This window comes from Hemibagrus wyckioides, linkage group LG26, assembly GCF_019097595.1.
Source record: "Hemibagrus wyckioides isolate EC202008001 linkage group LG26, SWU_Hwy_1.0, whole genome shotgun sequence".
NCBI classification, from domain to species: Eukaryota; Metazoa; Chordata; class Actinopteri; order Siluriformes; family Bagridae; genus Hemibagrus; species Hemibagrus wyckioides.
Window position 1 is genome coordinate 404,156 of NC_080735.1, and position 17,500 is coordinate 421,655.

At 48.5% G+C, this 17,500-nt stretch overlaps 3 protein-coding genes across 6 annotated transcripts in view; 2 read left to right on the forward strand and 1 right to left on the reverse strand.

Moving 5' to 3' along the window:
• The window catches only part of pmm2 (phosphomannomutase 2), an 18,201-nt gene extending 6,009 nt beyond the window's left edge, over window positions 1–12,192 (forward strand). For both annotated transcript variants that reach the window (XM_058380164.1, XM_058380163.1), the window contains exons 5-9: window positions 7,454–7,545; window positions 9,840–9,939; window positions 10,251–10,326; window positions 10,686–10,801; window positions 11,196–12,192. In XM_058380164.1, the coding sequence (XP_058236147.1) occupies window positions 7,454–7,545; window positions 9,840–9,939; window positions 10,251–10,326; window positions 10,686–10,801; window positions 11,196–11,300 (489 nt within the window). In that variant the 3' untranslated portion in view covers window positions 11,301–12,192. The remainder of the gene's footprint in view (window positions 1–7,453; window positions 7,546–9,839; window positions 9,940–10,250; window positions 10,327–10,685; window positions 10,802–11,195) is intronic.
• On the reverse strand, window positions 12,014–15,934 carry ints15 (integrator complex subunit 15). 3 transcript variants are annotated; one of them, XM_058380160.1, is made up of 8 exons: window positions 15,777–15,934; window positions 15,187–15,376; window positions 14,876–15,097; window positions 14,194–14,359; window positions 13,807–14,108; window positions 13,492–13,693; window positions 13,366–13,405; window positions 12,014–12,935 (listed from the first exon to the last, which is right to left on the reverse strand). In XM_058380160.1, the coding sequence occupies exons 2-8, from the start codon at window positions 15,370–15,372 to the stop codon at window positions 12,677–12,679; spliced, it is 1,377 nt and encodes a 458-aa protein (XP_058236143.1). In that variant the 5' UTR covers window positions 15,373–15,376; window positions 15,777–15,934; the 3' UTR covers window positions 12,014–12,676. The 3 variants fall into 3 exon arrangements, with proteins under 3 accessions (XP_058236143.1, XP_058236145.1, XP_058236144.1); XM_058380162.1 differs by having other exon boundaries at window positions 15,187–15,504; window positions 15,777–15,912; XM_058380161.1 differs by having other exon boundaries at window positions 15,187–15,422; window positions 15,777–15,911.
• Window positions 15,935–16,090: 156 nt separating this feature from the next.
• Window positions 16,091–17,500, forward strand: part of rgs11 (regulator of G protein signaling 11) — a 29,045-nt gene continuing 27,635 nt past the window's right edge. Inside the window, exons 1-2 of the mRNA XM_058380159.1 lie at window positions 16,091–16,590; window positions 16,856–16,952. Coding sequence (XP_058236142.1) covers window positions 16,531–16,590; window positions 16,856–16,952 — 157 coding nt within the window. The 5' untranslated portion in view covers window positions 16,091–16,530. The remainder of the gene's footprint in view (window positions 16,591–16,855; window positions 16,953–17,500) is intronic.

Consider the following 17,500-nt stretch of genomic DNA (forward strand, 5'->3'; position numbering starts at 1 on the left):
GTACACACACACACCTCCATTCTGTACAGGTACACACACACACACCTCCATTCTGTACAGGTACACACACACACACCTCCATTCTGTACAGGTACACACACACACACCTCCATTCTGTACAGGTACACACACACACACCTCCATTCTGTACAGGTACACACACACACACCTCCATTCTGTACAGGTACACACACACACACCTCCATTCTGTACAGGTACACACACACACACCTCCATTCTGTACAGGTACACACACACACACCTCCATTCTGTACAGGTACACACACACACACCTCCATTCTGTACAGGTACACACACACACACCTCCATTCTGTACAGGTACACACACACACACCTCCATTCTGTACAGGTACACACACACACACCTCCATTCTGTACAGGTACACACACACACACCTCCATTCTGTACAGGTACACACACACACACCTCCATTCTGTACAGGTACACACACACACACACCTCCATTCTGTACAGGTACACACACACACACACACCTCCATTCTGTACAGGTACACACACACACACCTCCATTCTGTACAGGTACACACACACACACACCTCCATTCTGTACAGGTACACACACACCTCCATTCTGTACAGGTCCACACACACACACACCTCCATTCTGTACAGGTCCACACACACACACACACCTCCATTCTGTACAGGTCCACACACACACACACACCTCCATTCTGTACAGGTACACACACACACACCTCCATTCTGTACAGGTCCACACACACACACACCTCCATTCTGTACAGGTCCACACACACACACACACCTCCATTCTGTACAGGTACACACACACACACCTCCATTCTGTACAGGTACACACACACCTCCATTCTGTACAGGTCCACACACACACACCTCCATTCTGTACAGGTACACACACACACACACCTCCATTCTGTACAGGTACACACACACCTCCATTCTGTACAGGTCCACACACACACACACCTCCATTCTGTACAGGTACACACACACACACCTCCTTTCTGTACAGGTACACACACACACACCTCCTTTCTGTACAGGTCCACACACACACACACCTCCATTCTGTACAGGTCCACACACACACACACCTCCATTCTGTACAGGTCCACACACACACACCTCCATTCTGTACAGGTCCACACACACACACCTCCATTCTGTACAGGTCCACACACACACACACACCTCCATTCTGTACAGGTCCACACACACACACACCTCCATTCTGTACAGGTACACACACACACACACCTCCATTCTGTACAGGTACACACACACCTCCATTCTGTACAGGTCCACACACACACACACCTCCATTCTGTACAGGTACACACACACACACCTCCTTTCTGTACAGGTACACACACACACACCTCCTTTCTGTACAGGTCCACACACACACACACCTCCATTCTGTACAGGTCCACACACACACACACCTCCATTCTGTACAGGTCCACACACACACACCTCCATTCTGTACAGGTCCACACACACACACACACCTCCATTCTGTACAGGTACACACACACACACACCTCCATTCTGTACAGGTACACAGACACACACACCTCCATTCTGTACAGGTACACACACACCTCCATTCTGTACAGGTCCACACACACACACACACCTCCATTCTGTACAGGTCCACACACACACACACCTCCATTCTGTACAGGTACACACACACACACACCTCCATTCTGTACAGGTACACACACACCTCCATTCTGTACAGGTCCACACACACACACACCTCCATTCTGTACAGGTCCACACACACACACCTCCTTTCTGTACAGGTCCACACACACACACACCTCCATTCTGTACAGGTCCACACACACACACACCTCCATTCTGTACAGGTCCACACACACACACCTCCATTCTGTACAGGTCCACACACACACACCTCCATTCTGTACAGGTCCACACACACACACACACCTCCATTCTGTACAGGTCCACACACACACACCTCCATTCTGTACAGGTCCACACACACACAGACCTCCATTCTGTACAGGTCCACACACACACACCTCCATTCTGTACAGGTCCACACACACACACACACCTCCATTCTGTACAGGTCCACACACACACACACACCTCCATTCTGTACAGGTCCACACACACACACACACCTCCATTCTGTACAGGTCCACACACACACACCTCCATTCTGTACAGGTCCACACACACACACACCTCCATTCTGTACAGGTCCACACACACACACACCTCCATTCTGTACAGGTACACACACACCTCCATTCTGTACAGGTCCACACACACACACCTCCATTCTGTACAGGTCCACACACACACACCTCCATTCTGTACAGGTCCACACACACACACACCTCCATTCTGTACAGGTCCACACACACACACCTCCATTCTGTACAGGTCCACACACACACACCTCCATTCTGTACAGGTCCACACACACACACCTCCATTCTGTACAGGTCCACACACACACACACACCTCCATTCTGTACAGGTCCACACACACACACCTCCATTCTGTACAGGTACACACACACACACACCTCCATTCTGTACAGGTACACACACACACACACCTCCATTCTGTACAGGTACACACACACCTCCATTCTGTACAGGTCCACACACACACACACACCTCCATTCTGTACAGGTACACACACACACACACCTCCATTCTGTACAGGTACACACACACACACACCTCCATTCTGTACAGGTACACACACACCTCCATTCTGTACAGGTCCACACACACACACACACCTCCATTCTGTACAGGTCCACACACACACACACCTCCATTCTGTACAGGTACACACACACACACACCTCCATTCTGTACAGGTCCACACACACCTCCATTCTGTACAGGTCCACACACACACACACCTCCATTCTGTACAGGTACACACACACACACCTCCTTTCTGTACAGGTCCACACACACACACCTCCTTTCTGTACAGGTCCACACACACACACACCTCCATTCTGTACAGGTCCACACACACACACACCTCCATTCTGTACAGGTCCACACACACACACACCTCCATTCTGTACAGGTACACACACACCTCCATTCTGTACAGGTCCACACACACACACACACCTCCATTCTGTACAGGTCCACACACACACACACCTCCATTCTGTACAGGTACACACACACACACACCTCCATTCTGTACAGGTCCACACACACCTCCATTCTGTACAGGTCCACACACACACACACCTCCATTCTGTACAGGTCCACACACACACACACCTCCATTCTGTACAGGTCCACACACACACACACCTCCATTCTGTACAGGTCCACACACACACACCTCCATTCTGTACAGGTCCACACACACACACCTCCATTCTGTACAGGTCCACACACACACACACCTCCATTCTGTACAGGTCCACACACACACACCTCCATTCTGTACAGGTCCACACACACACACACCTCCATTCTGTACAGGTCCACACACACACACACCTCCATTCTGTACAGGTCCACACACACACACCTCCATTCTGTACAGGTCCACACACACACACCTCCATTCTGTACAGGTCCACACACACACACACCTCCATTCTGTACAGGTACACACACACACACACCTCCATTCTGTACAGGTACACACACACCTCCATTCTGTACAGGTACACACACACACACACACACACCTCCATTCTGTACAGGTACACACACACACACCTCCATTCTGTACAGGTACACACACACACCTCCATTCTGTACAGGTACACACACACACACACACACACCTCCATTCTGTACAGGTACACACACACACCTCCATTCTGTACAGGTACACACACACACACACCTCCATTCTGTACAGGTACACACACACCTCCATTCTGTACAGGTACACACACACACACACACACACCTCCATTCTGTACAGGTACACACACACACACCTCCATTCTGTACAGGTACACACACACCTCCATTCTGTACAGGTACACACACACCTCCATTCTGTACAGGTCCACACACACACACCTCCATTCTGTACAGGTACACACACACACACACCTCCATTCTGTACAGGTACACACACACACACACCTCCATTCTGTACAGGTACACACACACACACACCTCCATTCTGTACAGGTACACACACACACACCTCCATTCTGTACAGGTACACACACACACACACCTCCATTCTGTACAGGTACACACACACACACACCTCCATTCTGTACAGGTACACACACACACACCTCCATTCTGTACAGGTACACACACACACACCTCCATTCTGTACAGGTACACACACACACCTCCATTCTGTACAGGTACACACACACCTCCATTCTGTACAGGTACACACACACACACACCTCCATTCTGTACAGGTACACACACACACACCTCCATTCTGTACAGGTACACACACACCTCCATTCTGTACAGGTACACACACACACACACACACCTCCATTCTGTACAGGTACACACACACACACCTCCATTCTGTACAGGTACACACACACACACCTCCATTCTGTACAGGTACACACACACCTCCATTCTGTACAGGTACACACACACCTCCATTCTGTACAGGTACACACACACACACACACACACTTCCATTCTGTACAGGTACACACACACACACACACACACCTCCATTCTGTACAGGTACACACACACACACACACCTCCATTCTGTACAGGTACACACACACACCTCCATTCTGTACAGGTACACACACACACCTCCATTCTGTACAGGTACACACACACACCTCCATTCTGTACAGGTACACACACACCTCCATTCTGTACAGGTACACACACACACACACCTCCATTCTGTACAGGTACACACACACCTCCATTCTGTACAGGTACACACACACACACACACACACACCTCCATTCTGTACAGGTACACACACACACACCTCCATTCTGTACAGGTACACACACACCTCCATTCTGTACAGGTACACACACACCTCCATTCTGTACAGGTACACACACACACACACACACACCTCCATTCTGTACAGGTACACACACACACACACACACACCTCCATTCTGTACAGGTACACACACACCTCCATTCTGTACAGGTACACACACACACCTCCATTCTGTAAAGGTACACACACACACACACCTCCATTCTGTACAGGTACACACACACCTCCATTCTGTACAGGTACACACACACACACACACACACCTCCATTCTGTACAGGTACACACACACCTCCATTCTGTACAGGTACACACACACACACACCTCCATTCTGTACAGGTACACACACACACACACCTCCATTCTGTACAGGTACACACACACACACCTCCATTCTGTACAGGTACACACACACACCTCCATTCTGTACAGGTACACACACACACACCTCCATTCTGTACAGGTACACACACACACACCTCCATTCTGTACAGGTACACACACACACACCTCCATTCTGTACAGGTACACACACACACACCTCCATTCTGTACAGGTACACACACACCTCCATTCTGTACAGGTACACACACACACACACCTCCATTCTGTACAGGTACACACACACACACACACCTCCATTCTGTACAGGTACACACACACACACACACACCTCCATTCTGTACAGGTACACACACACACACACACACACCTCCATTCTGTACAGGTACACACACACACACACACACACACACCTCCATTCTGTACAGGTACACACACACACACACACACACACCTCCATTCTGTACAGGTACACACACACACACACACACACCTCCATTCTGTACAGGTACACACACACACACACACCTCCATTCTGTACAGGTACACACACACACACACACCTCCATTCTGTACAGGTACACACACACACACACACACACCTCCATTCTGTACAGGTACACACACACACACACACACACCTCCATTCTGTACAGGTACACACACACACACACACACACCTCCATTCTGTACAGGTACACACACACACACACACACACACCTCCATTCTGTACAGGTACACACACACACACACACACACCTCCATTCTGTACAGGTACACACACACACACACACACACACACCTCCATTCTGTACAGGTACACACACACACACACACACACACCTCCATTCTGTACAGGTACACACACACACACCTCCATTCTGTACAGGTACACACACACACACACACACACACACACACACCTCCATTCTGTACAGGTACACACACACACACACACACACACACACACCTCCATTCTGTACAGGTCCACACACACACACCTCCATTCTGTACAGGTACACACACACACACCTCCATTCTGTACAGGTACACACACACACACACACCTCCATTCTGTACAGGTACACACACACCTCCATTCTGTACAGGTACACACACACACACCTCCATTCTGTACAGGTACACACACACCTCCATTCTGTACAGGTACACACACACACACCTCCATTCTGTACAGGTACACACACACACACCTCCATTCTGTACAGGTACACACACACACACCTCCATTCTGTACAGGTACACACACACACACACACACACACCTCCATTCTGTACAGGTACACACACACCTCCATTCTGTACAGGTACACACACACACACCTCCATTCTGTACAGGTACACACACACACACACACACCTCCATTCTGTACAGGTACACACACACACACACACACACCTCCATTCTGTACAGGTACACACACACACCTCCATTCTGTACAGGTACACACACACACACACACACACCTCCATTCTGTACAGGTACACACACACACACACACCTCCATTCTGTACAGGTACACACACACCTCCATTCTGTACAGGTACACACACACACACCTCCATTCTGTACAGGTACACACACACCTCCATTCTGTACAGGTACACACACACACACCTCCATTCTGTACAGGTACACACACACCTCCATTCTGTACAGGTACACACACACACCTCCATTCTGTACAGGTACACACACACACACACACACACACCTCCATTCTGTACAGGTACACACACACACCTCCATTCTGTACAGGTACACACACACACACACACACACCTCCATTCTGTACAGGTACACACACACACACACACCTCCATTCTGTACAGGTACACACACACCTCCATTCTGTACAGGTACACACACACACACACCTCCATTCTGTAGAGGTTTGTTACTGGTTTAATCTAAAACTCTTGTGTAGATTTGTGTGTGTGTGTAGCTGAACTGGTGTGTGTGTGTAGCTGAATTGATGTGTGTGTGTGTGTGTAGCTGAACTGGTGTGTGTGTGTGTGTGTAGCTGAATTGATGTGTGTGTGTGTGTTTGTGTTAATCAGAGTATCCAGGCGTATCTTGGGGAGGAGATTTTACAGGATTTCATAAATTTCTGTTTAGACTACATGGCCAAGATCAAACTGCCCAAGAAACGGTGAGTAAAAACACAACAACTAAACTTCCTCCACCTCTACCATCACCACCTCCACCAGCACCACCATCACCACCATCACCACCTCCACAATCACCACCATCACCACCTCCACCAGCACCACCATCACCACCTCCACCAGCACCACCATCACCACCTCCACCATCACCACCATCACCACCTCCACAATCACCACCATCACCACCTCCACAATCACCACCATCACCACCTCCACCAGCACTACCACCATCACCACCTCCACCAGCACCACCTCCACCATCACCACCATCACCACCTCCACAATCACCACCATCACCACCTCCACCATCACCACCATCACCACCTCCACAATCACCACCATCACCACCTCCACCAGCACTACCACCATCACCACCTCCACCAGCACCACCTCCACCATCACCACCATCACCACCTCAACCAGCACCATCACCACCTCCACCATCACCACTACCACCAGTACTACCACCATCACCACCTCCACCAGCACTACCACCATCACCACCTCCACCACCATCACCACCAGGACTACCACCACCACCACCAGTACTACCATCACCACCACCGATACTATTACCACCACCAGTACTACCACCATCACCACCAGTACTACCACCATCACCACCAGTACTACCATCACCACCTCCACCAGTACCACCAGTACTACCACCATCACCACCTCCACCAGTACTACCACCACCAGTACTATTACCACCACCACCACCACCAGTACTACTACCACCACCACCACCAGTACTACTACCACCACCACCACCAGTACTACCACCACCACCACCAGTACTACTACCACCATCACCACCAGTACTACTACCATCACCACCACCAGTAATACCACCACCACCACCAGTACTACTACCATCACCACCACCAGTACTACCATCACCACTACCAGTACCACCAATACTACCACAATCACCACCTCCACCAGTACTACCACCACCAGTACCACCATCACCACCACCAGTACTACCATCACCACCACCAGTACTACCACCACCACCACTAGTACTACTACCACCACCACCACCACCAGTACTACTACCATCACCACCTCCACCAGTACTACCACCATCACCACCTCCACCAGTACTACCACCACCAGCACTACCACCACCAGTACTACTACCATCACCACCACCAGTACTACCATCACCATCACCACCACCAGTACTACCACCACCAGTACTACTACCACCACCAGTACTACTACCACCATCACCACCAGTACTACTACCACCACCAACACCACCACCAGTACTACCATCACCACCACCACCAGTACAACCGCCATCACCACCACCAGTACTACCATCACCACCACCAGTACTACTACCATCACCACCACCAGTACTACCATCACCACCACCAGTACTACTACCATCACCACCACCAGTACTACCACCACCACCACCAGTACTACCACCACCACCACCAGTACTACCATCACCACCACCAGTACTACTACCATCACCACCACCAGTACTACCATCACCACCACCAGTACTACCACCACCACCACCACCAGTACTACTACCATCACCACCACCAGTACTACCACCACCACCACCAGTACTACCACCACCACCACCAGTACTACCATCACCACCACCAGTACTACCACCACCACCACCACCAGTACTACTACCACCATCACCACCACCACCAGTACTACCATCACCACCACCAGTACTACCATCACCACCACCAGTACTACCACCACCACCACCATCACCACCACCAGTACAACCGCCACCACCACCACCTCCACCACCACCACCTCCACCAGTACTACCACCACCAGTACTACTACCATCACCACCACCAGTACCATCACCACCACCAGTACCATCACCACCACCAGTACTACCACCACCACCAGTACTACCACCACCACCAGTACTACCATCACCACCACAGTACTACCACCACCACCACCAGTACAACCGCCACCACCGCCACCAGTACTACTACCACCACCAACACCACCACCACCAGTACAACCGCCACCACCACCACCAGTACTACTACCACTACCACCACCAGTACTACTACCACCACCAACACCAGTACTACTACCATCACCACCCCCACCAGTACCACCACTACTACCATCACCACCCCCACCAGTACCACTGCATGTGTCTCACTCCACTTACACACACTCCATTCACCTACAATTTTAATTCAATATAGAACACACACACACGTGTATTTTCGTGTGAGGAACACACTGACGCTCTCTGAACTTTCTCTTCCAGAGGAACGTTTATCGAGTTCCGTAACGGGATGTTGAACATCTCCCCTATCGGCCGGAGCTGCAGTCAGCAGGAGAGGATGGAGTTCTTTGAGCTGGATAAGGTAACGCTTCATAATCTACACACACACACACACACAGCTCTGTACATAGAACACACATGCATGCACACACACACACACACACACACTTTTTCAGTGTTTTTAATGTAATTCTGTAATAAAGTCTGAGAGAGTCAGGTGATGTGAGACTGGTGTAGTGTGACTCAGCTCTACTGCACACACCTCGGGTTCTCCATCACACCTACAGCAGTCTAGAACCCTGTCAGGAGACTAGAACCTCTCACACCCTGAAGAGAAGCTTCAGCAGTGTTCATGCTGTGAGATCAGATTCTCCTGAAACCTTTCTCCTGCAGAAAGAGAAGATCCGAGAGAAATTTGTGGCTGTCCTGAAAGAACAGTTCGGGAGAAGAGGACTGGCTTTCTCCATCGGTGAGCTGTGTGTGTGTGTGTGTGTGTGTGCACATTTGTACCTGTACAGAATGGAGGTGTGTGTGTCTGTCAGTCATTTGATTCATTGATTAAATTGATGATGTTGATTGTTGATGAATAAATAATTGAATAAATAATCATGTGTGGGCGGAGCTTATTAAACTGGATAGATTCAGACAGCAGAGTCTGATCTCAGAGCATCAGACTTTATTGTAAAGATCTTTCTCCTGCTGTAATAAAACCATTACAGTATTTACTGTAATACACAATGTCTAGTGTGTGTCGTTTCTTTACCCTTTCCAGGAAGCTCAAAGTGTGTGTGTGTGTGTGTGTGTGTGTGTGTGTGTGTGGTGTTACAGGAGGACAGATCAGCTTCGACGTGTTTCCAGAAGGTTGGGATAAGCGTTATTGTTTGGGAATCGTAGAGAAGGACGTGTACCAGACCATCCATTTCTTCGGTGATAAAACCAAACCGGTGCGTCTTCTCGTCTCCTGACCTCCACAAACACACAGAAACCTCACACATTAACACACACACATGTGAAGAACACACAGGAGAGAAACATCAACAGTCTGATAACTGCACAATATCCTCCAAAAGTACTGGAACACAAGAGCAGTTCTTTAGCTTCTGTGAATCACTGATGCTGTTTAAGGTTAAGAGATCAGCGGTCAGAACACGGCTCCTTGTTTTAACCCACACAGAGTGATCAGAAATCCAGGAGTATGTGACTGACCAATGTTTCTGCTCAGGTGTGTCCTGCTGCAGGAGTCTGAGCAGTGACTAGCTGAACATCTGCTCATGGTGTGAAGACTGCATGAATCTCCACTCTGACTCATTCCAGTCTTTCTTTTTTTTTATTACTCAGGGAGGAAACGATTATGAGATCTACATGGACCCCCGAACCGTCGGCCACGAGGTCGCGTCACCGGACGACACGCGGCGGATCTGTGAGGAGCTCTTCTTCAGCTGAGTTCTCCTCCAGTTCTCCTGAAGGAACTGCGCTGAGGCTCTGTGCCTTTAATCATCATGTTACTGGAAGTGTGGGGACTCTGTGGTGCTGGTGTTTACCTCCAAATAATCCTTTAATCAACTTTAAATCCTCTCTCTGTCTCAGTTCCCGACCTTACACATCAACATGACACACAGGACTCGGGAGTGTCTCAGGAGTCGAGCTGCAGAGTCGGAGTTCCGTCTGGAATTCTGTCCCTCAGTGTGTACAGACATTCCTCTGTGTTACTCCAACAATCCACAACATCACTGTCTGACCACGTGTCCACTGTTAATCCAGCAAACTCTCGTCTGGTCTTTAGATTTGTGAACAGGACACGGGTCTGGTCACACACACACACAGATCTGTGTAATAGACACAAATAAAGTATTAAAATGTCCTCTCACATGCCATATTATTACACACACACACTTCACTTATAAAGTTTTCTTCATCAGAAAAATAAGAGTAAATATTAAATTAACTCATGAATGACTTTTCCAACTAATAATAATGTGTGTGTGTGTGTAAGGTTGAGAGAACACATGGAGTCATTTCCTTTATGTCATGTGGAAGAGACACGGAGTCGTTCTGCATGTCCGTGATTATTTTTAAATAAATAAAGCTGTGTGATTTATATCGAAATGAAATGTCATGGGTTTTTTCTTCAAGTGATAAAATTCAGACCTCATGCCTTACTTCATTATTCTTTATTTTACATTCTCCAAAAGGTGTAATGGTTATGGGAGACTACACACACACACACACACGTGGAGATCACTGAGACTCCACAAGTCTGTACTAATGACCACTCAGACCCAGAAAGTCCCAAAACTCTTCACTTTCTTAAAGTCAGGATAAAAAAATGATGGAGCTGAGAGCGTGACTGTGTGTAAGAGAATTTCGTGTAAAACTCTAACCCCTCATTCTGAATGATGTTTTTAGACAAAAATGTAAATGTCCTAAACACACAGCAGGAAAAATCATTTTATTAACTAGAATTCTTATACAAAAATCCATGTTCTGAACCTTCAGTCAGCTTGGACACTCCACCATTTCAACACAAATACAAAAAGATGAAGAAAAAACCCTCACAGACTCCATCACGTCACAGCGCTTTAGGAAATATTTACAGTAATAAAAAAAACTCAGTTCCTCTTTCAGAACACAGGTCAAGTAAAAAAACAAACAAACAAACAAAAAAAACAAAACATGTCCAGCTGACGTTAGCCCTGGAGAAATGTCTCCATGTTCATGCTGATTAATGTTTCATTACATCACACACTGGATCTGATCTCACGCTACAGGATCCGATCTCACGCTCATATAAAATCCAGCAGGAGGCGTGGAGTCGCGGCTCAGCGGATGGGGCGGTACGGGAAGCCCATGGAGGCGGGGTGGAAGGCGTGAGGAGGGGGGAGAGGGGAGTGTGGTGTGTGCGGCGTTAGCTGGTGGTGTGTGGTGAGGGCGGGGTGGGCGGGTAGAGGAGAGAGGGCGGGGATGGCGGGGTGGGGCGAGAGAGGGGTGGGGCGAGCGGGGTGGATGTAGGGATACACGCTTGGCTGGAACGCAGCACCGTGCGGAACCACCGGACCGGACATGACCAGCTGTAACATACTGAAAATAAACACACACACACCTTCATATTCACACAGGAACATCAGACTCACAACCAGAACTACACAATCAGACACTAGGGGGCATGATGGAGCAGCTACTCTCATTAACACTGATTAGATTCCTGTAACTGTACATCCTGAGTGTTTTATTCCTCCTACACTGCAGCAATCCATCACAACTGAAGTGTATGATCTAAAGCACTGACACTGGAGACTCCTTCCATAAGTGTTAAATAAACATCTCTTTATAAAACATTAACACACTATCTGATCAGATTATTACTGAAGCGTCTGCTGCATGCATCCCTGCGAGTGAGCTGTTACCGTGGAAACGATACCCCGTTAATATACCCCTGCTCTGCCCCTGCTCTGCTCTGAGAGAAATCAGTCCTGTTTAATAAATCAGGTTCTGGAGAGCTGGAACTCACTTGTTATGAGGCAGTCTGGAGCACAGAGTCCTCAGGTCCTCTGAAGGAGACAAAACAATAACATCAGCACTTACACAAGACACGTTATTAAACATTCTCCCCAAACACAGAGTCCATCCCACTCACCTCTGGAACACAGCAAGGCCCCTGTCGCCATGGCGACCTGCAGGGCCTGGGCCAGCCTATCCAGAGCCAGCTGGATTTGATTGGCGGCGTGAAGAGGGTTGAGTTCCTCCACCAAACCGCTCACTTCCTCTACGAGAGTGGCCACGGACTCCACCTGCACCACGGCGAGACGGCCCAGCAGGTTCTGCTCGGTCAGGTGCACCTGGGAGGAGCAGAAACACCTGCAGGTAAACGGAGTGCACAGAGAGCGACACATGGAGAAGGGTGAAGAGTCGAGTCTCCTTCATGATGCAGTGAAGTGAACAGGAAGTGCACCTGCAACATGAGGAACACCTGGAGAACACTCAGGTGCAGTTTGGAGTACAGCTCTTCACACACTGCCCCGTTCTCTTGCTCCAGCTGGGGGCTGGTCACTGCGGACTTGCGGGCTCTCTGAGAGGCGAGTGGCGCTTTCACACACCACCGGAGCAGACCTGTGAGGGGCGTGACCTCCAAACACCCCAGTGGCAAACTGGGGGTCAGAGGAGTGTTGATGAAGGTCAACAGGAGCAGTCTGGGGTCTTCTGTGATCCAACCAACCACCATGTCCAACAGTGCAGGGGGCGGAGTTAACTCATCTACACACACACACCATATTAATGATTTAAATTACAGTTGTACTACTGTCAGAGCCTGTGTGTGTGTGTGTGTGTGTGTGTGTACCTGAGGAGAAGTCGTACAGAGCGGTGACGGCGGTGATCAGCTGGCAGCAGAAGCGAGGACTGGCTGAACAGACGTTCTGCAATGTGGTGATGGACCCTGGCACCAACGTGCAGTAATCATCCACCAACACCAACGCCAACCGGACACACCACGCAGAGTGAGTACGCTACACACACACACACACACACACAGAGGAAATTAACATGGTACACAGTTACAATTTTCATTACACAATCTTTATAAAATCTTTGCATTGTTGAAAAAAATGAGAAACCTAATGACATCCCATAATAAACAGTGTGCTTTCTGCCCTCTTCCTCATACACAGAGGTGGACACAGAACCCACTGTGATGGACAGGAGATAGAGAATAAGCCCCTCCTATCCAGACAGTCACACTCTCTTAGAGTGTCTCCATAACAGAATTCCGATTCCATGATAAAATTTCCCCTTGCGTCACTCAGACAGGACTCAGTATCTCCATGGAAACAAGCTTAATTTCCCATTGGTTTCTGATCTCTAAATGGGTGGGGCCAGAAAGTGCTTGGCCCCCTTTAGTTGCTGCTTACTATCATTTCAATCTTCTGTTTTTCTCCTTCTTTATAACGTACACACTGATGTGAAAGACTGAGTATCAGCACTGAGAAATGACAGCAGACTGAGCGTGATGTTGTTGTTCTCACCTGCAGCCAGGTGGCAGCGCACTCTAGGATGGGAACTCTGCACACGGCCACTGCCATGGACACCAGTTTTCCCAGTGTGGCCATGCGGTTCTCGTCCGCTTTGTTTCCCTGCAGACTGAAGAGCGCCGAGAAGATCACCTGTCTCACTGCATCTTTACTCTGCTCCTGGAAATAACTGCACATGATCTCCAACAGCTGCAGCTCCTGAACACAGCTCATCCTCTGACACACACACACACACACACACACACACACACACATTAGGGTGTACCTCAATAGACATCTGGATTCTCCTCTGTCCCTGTCCTCACCTTGCGCGGTGTGTTGCGGTCTTTTGGCACATGGAATATGAACTCCTCCACCAGGTCCACAGTGTTCTTGTCCAGGCCCGGGGCATTCTGCAGTGAGCTGCCCAGTGCGATGTCCAGGTGGTACAGGACCTCTTTAGCCGCGCTCAGAGGGTCTCGCCGCAGCAGGGCGTGACGGATATCACTCATATCTCTGCTCAAACACACAGTGGCACTGATGCTGGGAACACCAGACTAAACTGGGAGTTGCACGGAACAACAACAAAGTGACGTCATCATGAGGGGGACGCACAACCGTGATGACGTCACAGAAAAAGGGACCTACATCATCAACCAACAAATTAGCACCAGAATCACTAAACACATGACGGATATTTCACTACTAACACATTTCTGAGTTTGCTGAACTTTAATAACACACAAGAATATTCCCACTTATGACAGTTCTTAGCATTAGCATTGAGCTAACGATGGATGGACTGTTAGCTAGCTAGCTAAGCGGCTGTTTTTGTTCTTTTTTAAATTAAAGTTAGGGTGTGAATTATAGCTCAATACCCTTACAGGACTGTATGTGCTGAAAGCTTAAATCTTACCTGAGTTTGCTTCCGAGGTTTATTCCATGAATTCTTTATCAAAATATAAATATATATAGCAGCAGCTGCAGAACACTGCCAGTCAGCCGTCACTGAGTTAGTACGGCGGCCTGCGCAGGACAAACAGTCTGTTTTCACAACGCGTTTACTGGCGCACACCGAACTTCAAACCGCTCTCCAGTGGAGGTGAAGTGCACTAGGAAGGGCGCTGAGGTCTTCACTCAGGTCTCTGTGTAGTGCACATGTATTTGGAGTCAAAAAGAGATTCAGCGTTATAGAGTTCATATACACACAGATAACGCGTCAGTGACTCTGCACACTCATACATCAGCGATGTTTCGTTTGTGAATGAGTCGACTCTTTGACTCGGTTTTTTTAGGTGAACTCTGGGAGTCGACTCGCAAACCTGGGGCTCGCATATCACACGCAGAAGATTCATTGATTTTATTACAAAAAAGATGCTTTGTAGAGAGGAGGTGAACATTTATCAGGATAACAAGACGGAATAAAAAGATAAAAACAGGAAAAAAAACATCTTAGAATTCTACTTTTAAAGGCAATTCTTCTACAATCTGCTTTTAGACTGTGTGAGCACTAGTGGGTGCACTGTACACTGTACTTCTGTGGTATTAAACACGCCCCTCGACACGCCCCCACTGTGTACCTGCGCTGTAATTGGCCGGTGGTCTCTAGGCGCCGGCACGCGCTGCAGCAAACAGTGTGAAAGCAGAGTGCGCGCGCACACTGAGCAGAGATGACCGTCAGCACTCCGAGAGGAGGAGAGCAGCGCGCGCACATGGCCTGTTTCATCAAGGTACACACACACACACACACACACACACAATAACTAAACTAAACTAACTAAACAAAACTAACTAACAACATTAATAGTTAAATAGTACAATAACTATAGATAACTATAGATTTGTATTAATGTTATTGTTGGTTGTAATAGTGTAGGTAACTATCATTTTAATATAATTATAAATATATTGGATTTTGGGGGGATTTATATATATATATATATATGTGTGTGTGTGTGTGTGTGTGTGTGTGTGTGTGTGTGTGTGTGTGTGTAGATGGAGAAGGTGATCGTGTCCATGCAGGATCCAGACATGGGAATGAAGATGAGAAACCAGAGACTACTCATCACACTCATACCTCACACCATGACCGGTCAGAACACCTGTCTCTCTCTCACTGACTGTCTCTCTGTACCTGTCCACCTCTCTCTCTCTCTCTGCTCTCTGTGTCTCTCTCTGTGTCTCTCTCACTGACTGTCTCTCTATACCTGTCCACCTGTCTCTCTCTCTGTCTCTCTCACTGACTGCCTCTCTGTACCTGTCCACCTCTCTCTCTCTCTGCTCTCTGTGTCTCTCTCACTGACTGTCTCTCTGTACCTGTCCACCTCTCTCTCTCTGCTCTCTGTGTCTCTCTCTCTGTCTCTCTCACTGACTGTCTCTCTGTACCTGTCCATCTGTCTCTCTCTCTCTTCCTCTCTCCCTCTCTCTCCCTCTCTCTCTCTCTCTCTCCCTCTCTCACTTTTTCCTAAGTTGATCGTAGCAGCAGTACATCACTAAGTCAGCTGTGTGTGTGTGTGATATTCCCTCCTGGCTTTACATTGTTCCGTTGTGCTCGGTGTGTGTGGCGTGTTCTGACACGATCTTGCAGTGTGTTTATTCCTGATAATCAGGATGGAGTGTTGTTCTGATGTCAGATGAATA